The 17,343-nt window shown below is 44.7% G+C and overlaps 1 protein-coding gene across 2 annotated transcripts; it reads right to left on the minus strand.

Moving 5' to 3' along the window:
• Positions 1-963: 963 nt before the first annotated feature.
• Positions 964-16,599, minus strand: LOC117418041 (protein rogdi homolog). Of its 2 annotated transcripts, none has more exons than XM_034030581.3 (11): positions 16,424-16,599; positions 14,965-15,036; positions 13,800-13,882; positions 13,076-13,130; positions 12,705-12,785; positions 12,082-12,177; positions 3,543-3,641; positions 3,341-3,454; positions 2,997-3,046; positions 2,671-2,797; positions 964-2,528 (listed from the first exon to the last, which is right to left on the minus strand). In XM_034030581.3, exons 1-11 carry the CDS (start codon positions 16,457-16,459, stop codon positions 2,487-2,489), a joined length of 855 nt encoding a protein of 284 aa, XP_033886472.2. In that variant the 5' UTR covers positions 16,460-16,599; the 3' UTR covers positions 964-2,486. The 2 variants fall into 2 exon arrangements, with proteins under 2 accessions (XP_033886472.2, XP_034773801.1); XM_034917910.2 differs by lacking the exon at positions 16,424-16,599 and adding an exon at positions 14,508-14,775.
• Positions 16,600-17,343: the final 744 nt, after the last annotated feature.

Below are 17,343 nucleotides of genomic sequence, written 5' to 3' on the forward strand. Positions count from 1 at the left end.
AACTATTTAGTGTCCAGTAAACTGCCTTCACTTAATCGCAAACCAACAAAAGCATCACGACACTTCAAGCAACTTTCCTCCCTCCGGAGCCAATCCACAGGCATCACATACAACATTCCACAAACCTTTACACAAAACAGCAGGAACTGCATCTACGCAATACAATGCGATACATGCAAAACCATTTACATTGGAGAAACAGGCAACACTATCCGAGTAAGACTAACACAACACATCTATAATATCAAACACAAAAAAGAATCACAAACACCTCTAGTAGCACACTTTCTACAACACAACTTGGAATCTCTGAAAATTACAGGGCTGGAGAGGAAACAGAACTGGACAATCGGAGAAAGGAAATGGAGAGAAAAAGACTGGATCAACAAACTACAAACAACTTTCCCGCTAGGCCTGAACATTAGAAAATCCACGATAGACCTACACTAGAAAAGGAGCTCCAAAACAAAAAAAACAAAGAAAGAAATCCAAAAAGAGCCAGATGGCCAGTGCATCTTTCTTTCCCTGAAAAACCAACCAAGTGTGGAGTTCTCAGGGAAACAAAGTTCCTACCTCAACCTAACCCTAACCCTAACCCTAACCCTAACCCTAAACCCTAAACCCTAACCCTAACCCCTAACCCTAAACCCTGACCCTGACCCCGACCCTAACCCTAATCCCTGACCCTAAACCCTAAACCCTAACCCTAAACCTAAACCCTAACCCTAACCCTGACCCTGACCCTGACCCTACCCAACCCTAACCCTAACCCCTAAACCCTAACCCTAACCCTGACCCTGACCCTGACCCTGACCCTGACCCGACCCTAACCCTAACTCCCCCCTGTCAGCCTCCTGGCACTGTTCCTCACCACAGCTATTGTATATAATAAAAGCTATATTATATATAAGCTGATGCACAATAGCACAATATAAAACAGAGGAAAACATGTACACAAGAAAATTCTTTTTGAATAAAGAATGAAACAGATTTCTTACTTTGTTTTATTGCACACACACACTGGAGAGCATTGCTTCACACACTCATTGTGCAACACATTCACAATAGCTTATTTCAACACAACATTTTTAAACATTAATAAATGAGGAATTAGAGGTACAGCATATCCATACTTTAACATTACAACCAAAAGTGCTTTCATGTGACAAGAGCACAACAATTAGTGTTACTCAAGAAAGTGAAGCAGTTCAACAGAAGAAGATTGTTCATTATCTTAAACACTGACAAACAATTGATAAAATAAACAAAGCTAATTGAATGGTTGGAATCACGGTCCTTAATAACATACATTTTCTGTAAAATAAATTAAACAATGTCCCTCTTTAGGGGGGAATGTTTTCTAGCGATTGTGCTGATGTGAAAACTACCTTCATTGTAATAGCTATTCAAAAGGGCTGGAGTTTGCTCAAAATCTTCAAAATGCTTTCATTCAAGACACCAGTAAAACCAGTGAGCTGTACCAGGCCAAGCTTAGTGCGTGTGATAGACCATGCGCTCCTTGGCGTGTGTGTAGGTCCCTGGGAACAGTGGCACCCACAGGCATGAGCTCTATATGTTTCATTGTAACGTGTGCGCTACACTACTTTACTGGACTTTACATTCATTTTACATTTAAATATAAAAACTAAAAGGGAACTTGTTCAATTCCAGACCTACTGTGTAACAGGAGCCCAGTAAAGTCCAGTAAAGTAGTGTAGCGCACACGTTACAATGAAACATATAGAGCTCATGCCTGTGGGTGCCACTGTTCCCAGGGACCTACACACACGCCAAGGAGCGCATGGTCTATCACACGCACACACACACACACACACACAGCCAAGGAGCGCATGGTCTATCACACGCACACACAGCCAAGGAGCGCATGGTCCATCACACACACACACACAGTCAAGGAGCGCATGGTCCATCACACACACACACGCACACACGCACACACACAGTCAAGGGGAGCATGGTCCATCTCACACACACACACACACACACGCGGCCAAGGAGCGCATGGTCCATCACACACACACACACACACACACACACACACACACAGCCAAGGAGCGCATGATCCATCACACACGCACACACACAGTCAAGGGGCGCATGGTCCATCACACACACACACACACAGCCAAGGAGCGCATGGTCCATCACACACACAGCCAAGGAGCGCATGGTTCATCACACACACACACAAACACACACACACACACACACACAAACACACCAGCCAAGGAGCGCATGGTCCATCACACACATACAAGACAGCTGAGGAGCGCATGGTCCATTTAGGAGTAAATCATCAACAGACTTTTTGGTCTCTCAATGCATTTTGAAAAAGGGTTTGTAAGTAATCAGTGTGCATTGAACCTCTGGTGTATCCGAGTAGTACAGGTACGAGCATCATTAGTGTAACAGGAGCAGCACGGTGCCACAGCTCAGGCAGTACTGGAAGTGTGCAGACTGGATTATTAGAAAGGTCTGTAGTTCCAGTAACTGGAGAACACAGAAATCTGAAAAAAGGTGTTAATTAGGATTTCACTAATTACAATGTTTCAATAATCACGTGTGGAGAGGAAAAAAGAAAAAAAGAAAAAAAGAAAAGAACAAGTGGCTTTGTTTGTGGCCTCATCCAGTGCTACAAACCACACCCACCTTATCTTTGAGCTGCTGACACAGCTGCAGAGAAATGGTGAAGAAAACCAGGGAGTCGTTCAGCCAGGGGACCACGCACTCCACTTTATGGACGTGGCTCACTTCAAACTTCAGGGCGTTCACCTCACTGTACACACAAACACAGACACTTACTGTGCAGGGTCTGATATAAGAACGAGCAACACTGCAGCTGTACTTTTCAAAGCCCTATTTCAAAGAATATGGGAAACAGCACAATAAGGTAACAGCATATTCTGTAAGCTGCAGTGGCCATATGTAGGAAATTATTTTGCTTTTTACATTTCATATATACAGTACATACTTACAACATTGCACCAGGATTATGTAACACTGAACTACCAGCGGGTTTAAAATTCTGTAAGAAATAAAATTGAATACAAACGCCTGTATTAAAACCTGATAAAAGCAAACAGTAACATTTAGAAATTTCTAAAAGCGCTTATATATATATATATATATATATATATAATTAATTTAATTTATTATCAGGGAGAAAAATAAAGCTTCCCCAAGAGAACTGGTCATAGAAAAGCTGCCTTTACTTTACAGTTCAGTTAATCCAGTTCATGCATTAACATAAAGCGGTCACAGTTAATCAGTTCACTGTGAGAGTTCCTAATGCTTTCCTAGAAGCTCATTAGCCATGTACCTTGTTTGAATTGGGCTGCAGGAGGTGAAGCTGATAGACTGTCAGGCAAAGCTTACTGAGGTTAATGTAGAAATTTACCAGCACGTCTCCAGGCAGTGGCGGGGAGAACATTTTCTAGGGAACAAAATAAATCCAAGTGTGAAATGCGGCCGGTACATCTGACTAACTGTGCTGTTAATGCCCCTTCTTGTGATGGAGTTACCATTAGGCTGCTGGAGGCCACTTCTGGCAGGGTCATGGAGGCTGGAGTAGTGAGGCGATTGCGAGCCCTCGATAGCTGAAGCATTACTGCGTCCATCAGCTACAATTCACAGAGGAGAGCAGAGGTTAGCAGTGCCACTCGTTCATCAGCTACAATTCACAGAGAGCAGAGGTTAGCAGTGTCACTCGTTCATCAGCTACAATTCACAGAGAGCAGAGGTTAGCAGTGTCACTCGTTCATCAGCTACAATTCACAGAGAGCAGAGGTTAGCAGTGCCACTCGTTCATCAGCTACAATTCACAGAGAGCAGAGGTTAGCAGTGTCACTCGTTCATCAGCTACAATTCACAGAGGAGAGCAGAGGTTAGCAGTGTCACTCGTTCATCAGCTACAATTCACAGAGAGCAGAGGTTAGCAGTGTCACTCGTTCATCAGCTACAATTCACAGAGAGCAGAGGTTAGCAGTGTCACTCGTTCATCAGCTACAATTCACAGAGGAGAGCAGAGGTTAGCAGTGTCACTCGTTCATCAGCTACAATTCACAGAGGAGAGCAGAGGTTAGCAGTGTCACTCGTTCATCAGCTACAATTCACAGAGGAGAGCAGAGGTTAGCAGTGTCACTCGTTCATCAGCTACAATTCACAGAGAGCAGAGGTTAGCAGTGCCACTCGTTCATCAGCTACAATTCACAGAGGAGAGCAGAGGTTAGCAGTGTCACTCGTTCATCAGCTACAATTCACAGAGAGCAGAGGTTAGCAGTGTCACTCGTTCATCAGCTACAATTCACAGAGAGCAGAGGTTAGAAGTGCCACTCGTTCATCAGCTACAATTCACAGAGAGCAGAGGTTAGCAGTGTCACTCGTTCATCAGCTACAATTCACAGAGAGCAGAGGTTAGAAGTGCCACTCGTTCATCAGCTACAATTCACAGAGAGCAGAGGTTAGCAGTGTCACTCGTTCATCAGCTACAATTCAGAGAGGAGAGCAGAGGTTAGCAGTGCCACTCGTTCATCAGCTACAATTCAGAGAGGAGAGCAGAGGTTAGCAGTGTCACTCGTTCATCAGCTACAATTCACAGAGAGCAGAGGTTAGCAGTGTCACTCGTTCATCAGCTACAATTCACAGAGAGCAGAGGTTAGCAGTGTCACTCGTTCATCAGCTACAATTCACAGAGGAGAGCAGAGGTTAGCAGTGCCACTCGTTCATCAGCTACAATTCACAGAGAGCAGAGGTTAGCAGTGCCACTCGTTCATCAGCTACAATTCACAGAGAGCAGAGGTTAGCAGTGCCACTCGTTCATCAGCTACAATTCACAGAGGAGAGCAGAGGTTAGCAGTGTCACTCGTTCATCAGCTACAATTCACAGAGGAGAGCAGAGGTTAGCAGTGTCACTCGTTCATCAGCTACAATTCACAGAGGAGAGCAGAGGTTAGCAGTGTCACTCGTTCATCAGCTACAATTCACAGAGGAGAGCAGAGGTTAGCAGTGTCACTCGTTCATCAGCTACAATTCACAGAGAACAGAGGTTAGCAGTGTCACTCGTTCATCAGCTACAATTCACAGAGAACAGAGGTTAGCAGTGCCACTCGTTCATCAGCTACAATTCACAGAGAGCAGAGGTTAGCAGTGTCACTCGTTCATCAGCTACAATTCACAGAGAACAGAGGTTAGCAGTGTCACTCGTTCATCAGCTACAATTCACAGAGAACAGAGGTTAGCAGTGCCACTCGTTCATCAGCTACAATTCACAGAGAGCAGAGGTTAGCAGTGCCACTCGTTCATCAGCTACAATTCACAGAGAGCAGAGGTTAGCAGTGTCACTCGTTCATCAGCTACAATTCACAGAGAGCAGAGGTTAGCAGTGCCACTCGTTCATCAGCTACAATTCACAGAGAACAGAGGTTAGCAGTGCCACTCGTTCATCAGCTACAATTCACAGAGAACAGAGGTTAGCAGTGCCACTCGTTCATCAGCTACAATTCACAGAGAGCAGAGGTTAGCAGTGCCACTCGTTCATCAGCTACAATTCACAGAGAACAGAGGTTAGCAGTGTCACTCGTTCATCAGCTACAATTCACAGAGAGCAGAGGTTAGCAGTGTCACTCGTTCATCAGCTACAATTCACAGAGAGCAGAGGTTAGCAGTGTCACTCGTTCATCAGCTACAATTCACAGAGAGCAGAGGTTAGCAGTGTCACTCGTTCATCAGCTACAATTCACAGAGAGCAGAGGTTAGCAGTGTCACTCGTTCATCAGCTACAATTCACAGAGAGCAGAGGTTAGCAGTGTCACTCGTTCATCAGCTACAATTCACAGAGAACAGAGGTTAGCAGTGCCACTCGTTCATCAGCTACAATTCACAGAGAGCAGAGGTTAGCAGTGTCACTCGTTCATCAGCTACAATTCACAGAGAGCAGAGGTTAGCAGTGTCACTCGTTCATCAGCTACAATTCAGAGAGCAGAGGTTAGCAGTGTCACTCGTTCATCAGCTACAATTCACAGAGAGCAGAGGTTAGCAGTGCCACTCGTTCATCAGCTACAATTCACAGAGGAGAGCAGAGGTTAGCAGTGCCACTCGTTCATCAGCTACAATTCACAGAGAGCAGAGGTTAGCAGTGTCACTCATTCATCAGCTACAATTCACAGAGAGCAGAGGTTAGCAGTGTCACTCGTTCATCAGCTACAATTCACAGAGGAGAGCAGAGGTTAGCAGTGTCACTCATTCATCAGCTACAATTCACAGAGAGCAGAGGTTAGCAGTGCCACTCGTTCATCAGCTACAATTCACAGAGGAGAGCAGAGGTTAGCAGTGCCACTCGTTCATCAGCTACAATTCAGAGAGGAGAGCAGAGGTTAGCAGTGTCACTCGTTCATCAGCTACAATTCACAGAGAGCAGAGGTTAGCAGTGTCACTCGTTCATCAGCTACAATTCAGAGAGGAGAGCAGAGGTTAGCAGTGTCACTCGTTCATCAGCTACAATTCACAGAGAGCAGAGGTTAGCAGTGTCACTCGTTCATCAGCTACAATTCAGAGAGGAGAGCAGAGGTTAGCAGTGTCACTCGTTCATCAGCTACAATTCACAGAGAGCAGAGGTTAGCAGTGCCACTCGTTCATCAGCTACAATTCACAGAGGAGAGCAGAGGTTAGCAGTGCCACTCGTTCATCAGCTACAATTCACAGAGAGCAGAGGTTAGCAGTGCCACTCGTTCATCAGCTACAATTCACAGAGGAGAGCAGAGGTTAGCAGTGTCACTCGTTCATCAGCTACAATTCACAGAGAGCAGAGGTTAGCAGTGCCACTCGTTCATCAGCTACAATTCACAGAGAGCAGAGGTTAGCAGTGTCACTCGTTCATCAGCTACAATTCACAGAGGAGAGCAGAGGTTAGCAGTGTCACTCGTTCATCAGCTACAATTCACAGAGAGCAGAGGTTAGCAGTGCCACTCGTTCATCAGCTACAATTCACAGAGAGCAGAGGTTAGCAGTGTCACTCGTTCATCAGCTACAATTCACAGAGAGCAGAGGTTAGCAGTGTCACTCGTTCATCAGCTACAATTCACAGAGAGCAGAGGTTAGCAGTGCCACTCGTTCATCAGCTACAATTCACAGAGAGCAGAGGTTAGCAGTGTCACTCGTTCATCAGCTACAATTCACAGAGAGCAGAGGTTAGCAGTGCCACTCGTTCATCAGCTACAATTCAGAGAGCAGAGGTTAGCAGTGCCACTCGTTCATCAGCTACAATTCAGAGAGGAGAGCAGAGGTTAGCAGTGTCACTCGTTCATCAGCTACAATTCACAGAGAGCAGAGGTTAGCAGTGTCACTCGTTCATCAGCTACAATTCACAGAGGAGAGCAGAGGTTAGCAGTGCCACTCGTTCATCAGCTACAATTCAGAGAGGAGAGCAGAGGTTAGCAGTGTCACTCGTTCATCAGCTACAATTCAGAGAGCAGAGGTTAGCAGTGTCACTCGTTCATCAGCTACAATTCAGAGAGCAGAGGTTAGCAGTGTCACTCGTTCATCAGCTACAATTCACAGAGAGCAGAGGTTAGCAGTGCCACTCGTTCATCAGCTACAATTCACAGAGAGCAGAGGTTAGCAGTGTCACTCGTTCATCAGCTACAATTCACAGAGGAGAGCAGAGGTTAGCAGTGCCACTCGTTCATCAGCTACAATTCAGAGAGGAGAGCAGAGGTTAGCAGTGTCACTCGTTCATCAGCTACAATTCAGAGAGCAGAGGTTAGCAGTGTCACTCGTTCATCAGCTACAATTCACAGAGAGCAGAGGTTAGCAGTGCCACTCGTTCATCAGCTACAATTCAGAGAGCAGAGGTTAGCAGTGTCACTCGTTCATCAGCTACAATTCACAGAGAGCAGAGGTTAGCAGTGCCACTTGTTCATCAGCTACAATTCAGAGAGCAGAGGTTAGCAGTGTCACTCGTTCATCAGCTACAATTCACAGAGAGCAGAGGTTAGCAGTGTCACTCGTTCATCAGCTACAATTCACAGAGGAGAGCAGAGGTTAGCAGTGCCACTCGTTCATCAGCTACAATTCACAGAGGAGAGCAGAGGTTAGCAGTGTCACTCGTTCATCAGCTACAATTCACAGAGAGCAGAGGTTAGCAGTGTCACTCGTTCATCAGCTACAATTCACAGAGAGCAGAGGTTAGCAGTGCCACTCGTTCATCAGCTACAATTCACAGAGAGCAGAGGTTAGCAGTGCCACTCGTTCATCAGCTACAATTCACAGAGAGCAGAGGTTAGCAGTGTCACTCGTTCATCAGCTACAATTCAGAGAGCAGAGGTTAGCAGTGTCACTCGTTCATCAGCTACAATTCACAGAGAGCAGAGGTTAGCAGTGTCACTCGTTCATCAGCTACAATTCACAGAGAACAGAGGTTAGCAGTGTCACTCGTTCATCAGCTACAATTCAGAGAGCAGAGGTTAGCAGTGTCACTCGTTCATCAGCTACAATTCACAGAGAGCAGAGGTTAGCAGTGCCACTCGTTCATCAGCTACAATTCAGAGAGCAGAGGTTAGAAGTGCCACTCGTTCATCAGCTACAATTCACAGAGAGCAGAGGTTAGCAGTGTCACTCGTTCATCAGCTACAATTCACAGAGAGCAGAGGTTAGCAGTGTCACTCGTTCATCAGCTACAATTCACAGAGAGCAGAGGTTAGCAGTGTCACTCGTTCATCAGCTACAATTCACAGAGAGCAGAGGTTAGCAGTGCCACTCGTTCATCAGCTACAATTCACAGAGAGCAGAGGTTAGCAGTGCCACTCGTTCATCAGCTACAATTCACAGAGAGCAGAGGTTAGCAGTGTCACTCGTTCATCAGCTACAATTCACAGAGAGCAGAGGTTAGCAGTGCCACTCGTTCATCAGCTACAATTCACAGAGAGCAGAGGTTAGCAGTGCCACTCGTTCATCAGCTACAATTCACAGAGAGCAGAGGTTAGCAGTGTCACTCGTTCATCAGCTACAATTCACAGAGGAGAGCAGAGGTTAGCAGTGTCACTCGTTCATCAGCTACAATTCACAGAGAGCAGAGGTTAGCAGTGTCACTCGTTCATCAGCTACAATTCACAGAGAGCAGAGGTTAGCAGTGTCACTCGTTCATCAGCTACAATTCACAGAGAGCAGAGGTTAGCAGTGTCACTCGTTCATCAGCTACAATTCACAGAGAGCAGAGGTTAGCAGTGTCACTCGTTCATCAGCTACAATTCACAGAGAGCAGAGGTTAGCAGTGTCACTCGTTCATCAGCTACAATTCACAGAGAGCAGAGGTTAGCAGTGTCACTCGTTCATCAGCTACAATTCACAGAGAGCAGAGGTTAGCAGTGTCACTCGTTCATCAGCTACAATTCACAGAGGAGAGCAGAGGTTAGCAGTGTCACTCGTTCATCAGCTACAATTCACAGAGAGCAGAGGTTAGCAGTGTCACTCGTTCATCAGCTACAATTCACAGAGAGCAGAGGTTAGCAGTGTCACTCGTTCATCAGCTACAATTCACAGAGAGCAGAGGTTAGCAGTGTCACTCGTTCATCAGCTACAATTCACAGAGGAGAGCAGAGGTTAGCAGTGTCACTCGTTCATCAGCTACAATTCACAGAGAGCAGAGGTTAGCAGTGCCACTCGTTCATCAGCTACAATTCACAGAGAGCAGAGGTTAGCAGTGTCACTCGTTCATCAGCTACAATTCACAGAGAGCAGAGGTTAGCAGTGCCACTCGTTCATCAGCTACAATTCACAGAGGACAGAGGTTAGCAGTGCCACTCGTTCATCAGCTACAATTCACAGAGAGCAGAGGTTAGCAGTGTCACTCGTTCATCAGCTACAATTCACAGAGAGCAGAGGTTAGCAGTGTCACTCGTTCATCAGCTACAATTCACAGAGAGCAGAGGTTAGCAGTGCCACTCGTTCATCAGCTACAATTCACAGAGAGCAGAGGTTAGAAGTGCCACTCGTTCATCAGCTACAATTCACAGAGAACAGAGGTTAGCAGTGTCACTCGTTCATCAGCTACAATTCAGAGAGCAGAGGTTAGCAGTGTCACTCGTTCATCAGCTACAATTCAGAGCAGAGGTTAGCAGTGTCACTCGTTCATCAGCTACAATTCACAGAGAGCAGAGGTTAGCAGTGCCACTCGTTCATCAGCTACAATTCACAGAGAGCAGAGGTTAGCAGTGTCACTCGTTCATCAGCTACAATTCACAGAGAACAGAGGTTAGCAGTGCCACTCGTTCATCAGCTACAATTCACAGAGGAGAGCAGAGGTTAGCAGTGTCACTCGTTCATCAGCTACAATTCACAGAGAGCAGAGGTTAGCAGTGCCACTCGTTCATCAGCTACAATTCACAGAGAGCAGAGGTTAGCAGTGTCACTCGTTCATCAGCTACAATTCACAGAGAGCAGAGGTTAGCAGTGTCACTCGTTCATCAGCTACAATTCACAGAGAGCAGAGGTTAGCAGTGTCACTCGTTCATCAGCTACAATTCACAGAGAGCAGAGGTTAGCAGTGCCACTCGTTCATCAGCTACAATTCACAGAGGACAGAGGTTAGCAGTGCCACTCGTTCATCAGCTACAATTCACAGAGAGCAGAGGTTAGCAGTGTCACTCGTTCATCAGCTACAATTCACAGAGAGCAGAGGTTAGCAGTGCCACTCGTTCATCAGCTACAATTCACAGAGAGCAGAGGTTAGAAGTGCCACTCGTTCATCAGCTACAATTCACAGAGAACAGAGGTTAGCAGTGCCACTCGTTCATCAGCTACAATTCACAGAGAGCAGAGGTTAGCAGTGTCACTCGTTCATCAGCTACAATTCACAGAGAGCAGAGGTTAGCAGTGCCACTCGTTCATCAGCTACAATTCACAGAGGAGAGCAGAGGTTAGCAGTGTCACTCGTTCATCAGCTACAATTCACAGAGAGCAGAGGTTAGCAGTGTCACTCGTTCATCAGCTACAATTCACAGAGAGCAGAGGTTAGCAGTGTCACTCATTTGTAGAAACTGTTCAAAATAAGCACTGATCATGTTGTGGAGAAAAAAAAAAGATATTATTCACTTGTATTCTGTTTTAAACACACACACACTGTGTAATATATATATATATATATATATATATATATATATATATATATATATATATATATATATATATATATATTATCTATGGGGGCACTTCTTGTGCGACTTCAGCTAAGAGCAACGTGGCTTAACAGAGTTATTACATACAGCAATCTTTTTACTTTACGCTTCAGTAAAACATACAAAGTAAATCATTTTCCAGTTGATGCTTCTATTAAATGCAGCCAGGTGGTACTGGCGTATGCATGGCTTTAAAGGGCCCCCTACTGGAACCTAGAGCAGTGTGGAGTAGTGGTTAGGGCTCTGGACTCTTGACCGTAGGGTCGTGGGATCAATCCCTGGTTGGGGACACTGTGTGTGTAAAAAAATAATGTAATTGTATGTAAAAACAATGTGTCTTGTAACAATCTTGTAACAACTGTAAGTCGCCCTAGATAAGGGCGTCTGCTAATAAATAAATAAATAATAATGATGATCTCCATCATGTGCTCCAAGACCAATCACTGGGACTATCCTCCCCTTTCTAATCATCCCGCACAAGCCTGTGTAATAACCCAGCAGTGTGCCAGGTACACAGGATATGGCAGAACTGAAATGGAAACACATGTAACACAATTATAGAAAAGCCAATTAAACTAGCTTGCACAAGCAGCATCATATGACCGAGACACACGGTTGCATTGGGAAGAAGCAGCAATGTTCTGATTTAGTTCAGGATAAACAAACACTGTGTAGTATTATGAAATGCTTCTCTACACACGGCACAGCACTGTCATTTTCAATGAAGTGTTTGTAGATCTACTGCAGACTGAGTGGACAGTTTAACCTTCAGGGCTGTTTTAAAGCAGGTATCTTCTAGCAATGCCTTGTCATGCTGCAGTCTGGACGACGCAGCCCCCTCCAGGTTCTTACTGACTCCAGGCACGTGTGGCAGCAATAACATGGTACTGACCTTATCGACCTCAGCTCCTGTTTTGAAACGGTAGCTCTCATCTCGACTGCTTAACAGCTGAAGAGCCTGGTTCACATGGTTTCGAGCATCCTGAATCTGTCAAGACAAACGCATCACTTCAAAAGAACAGAACGTTGAAAGAACGTGCCATTCCAATCAGGGACACAAAATACTGCCCGACTCACTGGAAATAATGATCAGAATAGGCCAGACTGTGGAAATGGTATGCAGGTGTATATTGAAATATCTTTCAAAACTTGTCAGATTGACATTCCGTTATTTAACTGCATTAGGAAAAACGTATTCAAATACAAGAGGATACCACTGAAGCACAAATAAAAAAAAGAGCACTTCTTGACTTTAGTTTTTATTCCAGGACTATTCCTCTTATGGGACCTCCAGCTCTCGCTTAATCAAACCCTCAAAACCAGAAAGGATCATGAATCAAGCATGTTCAAAATCATTACCTAATGAATCAAACAAGCATGTTCACAATCATTACCTCATGAATCAAGCATGTTCAAAATCATTACCTCATGAATCAAGCATGTTCACAATCACTACCTCATGAATCAAGCATGTTCAAAATTACCTAATGAATCAAGCATGTTCAAAATCATTACCTGCTGCATTTTCCACTGTTTGTCCTCTCGGAATGTGAAGTGGAAAACCTGGTTACTTTTGGCCATTTTAATGTTAATGTCCTTTATAAAAAAAAGAAGAAAAAAAAGACCCAATTAGCAGGCGTTGTATCTTACTGTAACGCTGCGTCCTCGAAGGAAACGTTTTCAACTTCACTACCAGACTGGAACACATGTAACCATCTTCATTATAGCAACAAGATCAATATTATCACAAGAAACCTTTGCTTTCCCTTGAAGCCAGGAACATGCGATTGCTGACTAATGTATTCCAGTGTAAGTTACAGAAGATGAGCAGTATAAGTGCAGCACAAAGTGGAAGGCTTGGGCAGGACCCTCATGGTTCTACTCACTGCCTGTGTGAGAGCCTCCCCCTGCAGCGTCAGGACCCCCTTCACCTGGTCCATCCTGAAACAAGACACACATTAGAACCCTGACAATGCAGCTAAGCCAATGCAGCCACCCCCACACTTTCTATACCTGCAGCTAACCCAATGCAGCCACCCCCACACTTTCTATACCTGCAGCTAAACATCTGTATAGAACAGCTTGCATTTGATTCTGAACAGTTATCTGCAAAATGCAAATCACATAACATGGTTGCCTGGATACATATAACAAATGTACATTGTAGCTCTGTTCCAAACTGCACAACGTGAGAGTTCCACATACAAATAAATCTCACAACTATTGGCAAATTGATAGTACTGTTCTGAAAAAAAATAAAAAAATAAAAAAATAACAAAAGGGTCCTCCATCTGAAAAGTGATATTAACCAACACAAAACACAAACCCTTTTGTTGCATTGTTGCATTAGCAGGTTGTGACCCTCCTGGACTCTTGACCGGTGGGTCGTGGGTTCAATCCCAGGTGGGGGGCACTGCTGCTGTACCCTTGAGCAAGGTACTTTACCTAGATTGCTCCAGTAAAAACCCAACTGTATAAATGGGTAACTGTATGTAAAAATAATGTGATATCTTGTAACAATTGTAAGTCGCCCTGGATAAGGGTGTCTGCCAAGAAATAAATAATAATAATAATAAAATAATAATAATAATAAAGCAATTCCCAGCTTACGTTGAGCTGCCGAGTATGAAATTCTCCTGTTTAAGATGGCTCTCGAGACCCCCTGCAGGCACAGCAAAGCGACGTGAGGCCTCCTGTGAGAGGAGATGCAGTCAATACACAGCTGGACTCGCAATGATGGTGTGGTTAGAGTACATTCTCCAACTACAGCACTGTTACACCAAGTTTACAAACGCCAAGCCAAACCAACACAGCCAAGCCAAGCCAAGCCAACACAGCCAAGCCAAGCCAACCAAGCCAAACCCACAGCCAAGCCAACACAGCCAAGCCAAACCAACACAGCCAAGCCAACACAGCCAAGCCAAGCCAACACAGCCAAGCCAACACAGCCAAGCCAAGCCAACACAGCCAAGCCAACACAGCCAAGCCAAGCCAACACAGCCAAGCCAAGCCAACACAGCCAAGCCAAACCCAAACCCAACCAACACAGCCAAGCCAAGCCATGCCAACACAGCCAAGCCAAGCCAAACCAACACTGCCAAGCCAAGCCAAACCCAACCAACACAGCCAAGCCAACACAGCCAAGCCAAACCCAACCAACACAGCCAAGCCAAACCAACACAGCCAAGCCAAGCCAAGCCCAACCAACACTGCCAAGCCAAGCCAAACCAACACTGCCAAGCCAAGCCAAACCCACACAGCCTAGCCAAACCCAACCAACACAGTCACATGTTTTTCAAAGTCTGCTTATGGGCTCACACTGAACTTCAACATGAATCTTTTTTAGTGAAGATTTAGCTGGTCTTCCCACAACCTTGGTTCCTTATGCAAGTTCACACAGCAATAAGCTGGACTGATGCAGAAGAGGGGAAGTGCATTCACTTAGTAAACCGCAATGACACTGTTATTATGATTTTTGAAATCCTATGTTGAAAAGTTTAACACCACTCTCCTGGCTCAGGCTGTAGTGGTGAGCACCCCACCCAGCTCCAATCTGTACATGCTTATTCGGGTTTTAGGCAGTTTGCTGAGGATATAAAAGTACATAGCAGCAGATCTAACAGAGGAGAAAAAAAACCTTTGAAAGATTAATTAGTGACTTTTTTTAGTTAAAGTTTAAATTGAATTAGATATAAACAACAGCTCCAGTGTGGAGCAAGCATGGGATGTGCCAAAGTATCGCTCTGTCATACTGCTCCAGTTCACACAGCGTTACCTTCAGAATATCCTGCAGCTGCTTGAGGACAGCGTGAACCTCTTCTCGCAGAAGCCATTGAAACTCTTCCTCCTGGAATAGAATGGGAACCCACTTTGGAAAGGCAGCTACTGATTTCTCATGCCCCCTGTCTACTAAAACACTCAACAGCATCAACACATTCCAGCTCACTATGACATGTATTACTGTGCACCGGATAACCATTCATACTGGACTAAATTAATCGCTTTCAAATTAAAACTACTTTAACTGAACAACATACCAGGACACTAGGGGTTGGTTTCACAGACCCTGGGTAGCACTAATAGAGTAGCCAAGACTGCTGCTAACTGGGGCCTGTGAAACCTACTCTGAATGTGATTACAGAAACAGACTGCTTGTTAAGGACAGTCATGAGCTGCTTCTTGTGTGCAGCGTGCCGTTTCCAGTGTGCAGTTTCCAGCGTGCCGTTTCCAGCGTGCCGTTTGTTTGCCTTGCAAGCTCCTCGAGGTCACAAGGCACAGTAATCATTCAAGGCTGGGCTGGTCTTAGAAGAACAGGCAGTGCAAGTGTCAAACTCATAGGCTACAACTAGAAACCAAACACCACCATGTCAAAAATCCGCATGACTTCTAGATGTTGCCCTTGGTGTCCTGGACATACAGTGCAGTTTACAAACACCAACACCGTTTTCAATTGAACTAAACAGCTTAACGGCTATAACTGTCACTGGACCGACATTTAAAAGTGTTTTGTTATTGAATTAGTTACTCAATATATGGCAAATCGCGCGAGACAATATTGTCAATTTATTTGCTTAACTGACATTTTTTGTATAGATCTTAAATGTGTTAAACACCAAGGGGAAAGGCCACAGGAAGAATTTTTCTCATCACTACAATCATTGCTTTTCATTGTTCTTGCAATCAGACGCCAGCGTGCAAAGTGAATGTATGGAAGGATCGCAATGCGGCGAGATCCTTTTTTTTCATGAATTATATTTGTAAATGCAATGCATCTACATTAAACCGGTGCTTTTTAAAATTTATTTCGCTAAAAACACACATTAACACGTCGACAATGATTGCGCCCCACAAATAAAGTGTCAATATTTTTTTCTTATTAACAAAACTTTCTTTCTTATTAACATTAGTATTTGGATTCGCGTTAATGTGTGCGTGTATCCTGTAATAACGTGAATGCGCATGTTTGCCATTACGGCACGATGGATGCGTCTCTTTAATTATTAACGTGTTTTCTTGGAATTACGTTAGCGAGATTAATATACGATCATGTTAACATTTACATGTTATAAAGACTTCAAACGCGATTTCTCTAACATGTCACAATTAAATTGCGTTTAATTAAAATAAATACTACTCGACACATACCTTATGGCATTACCATTACATTTCGTTTTAATTAAACATTCTGCACATGTGCAATGTCATGCATTTGTTAATTTTGTTTTTCCTCTTACCAGTACGGATCTCTCCGCTTGGCTAGCCGCTGCCATCCTGACCTGTAAATAAACTCTCTCTCTCTACAGCAATGTGATTCAATCAATGCGAACAGACGGCAGCAAGTCTTGCAGCAATGCCCGCGCACAAAAATCCTTGTTTGTTGATCTCGAATTATTACTCCTCCCCCTCCTCCCTTTTGAAGGACGCGACAAAAACTACTTCCGCGTTGTGCTGCTGAAATAGAGGTCCCAGTACAACCACACTTCGCTTATTATTTATATGTACTGTGTGGCGAGTGCCTGCTGCGCCTGCGCCAGTCTAGCACCTGCACAACAACAGGCTTCGGTTTACCGCAGGGGCTACACAGCGATAATATGCATGAAATAATACTGTGCAAATGTTTACAGCACTATTGTAGACTAGGGAGAACCTTTCTGTGGATGACTGATATCATTTCAGAAATGTGCACCTACGATCACCCCTTGTCACACTACACGTAACACTGAGGCAGTTGCAACAATATACAAGCAACATAAGAGCTCCCTCAGTGCTATACACCCCTCCCATTTCAGCAAGGTGACTGGACCATTATTATTATTATATATTTCTTAGCAGACGCCCCTATCCAGGGCGACTTACAATTGTTACAAGATATCACATTATTTTTTACATACAATTACCCATTTATGCAGTTGGGTTTTTACTGAAGCAATCTAGGTAAAGTACCTTGCTCAAGGGTAGCAGCAGTGTTCCCACCTGGGATTGAACCCAAGACCTGCCGGTCAAGAGTCCAGAGCCCTATCCACTACTCCACACTGCTGGACCATCATAAGAGCTCCCTCAGTGCTGACCTGTACACCCCTCAAGTTCAGCCTGGAGGCGCTCTCAGGCACTGCATAGCATGGTCTGTGGATTAAAGTTCACTGGGGCTAGGCTA

This window comes from Acipenser ruthenus, chromosome 13 (assembly GCF_902713425.1).
Source record: "Acipenser ruthenus chromosome 13, fAciRut3.2 maternal haplotype, whole genome shotgun sequence".
Lineage (NCBI taxonomy): Eukaryota > Metazoa > Chordata > Actinopteri > Acipenseriformes > Acipenseridae > Acipenser > Acipenser ruthenus.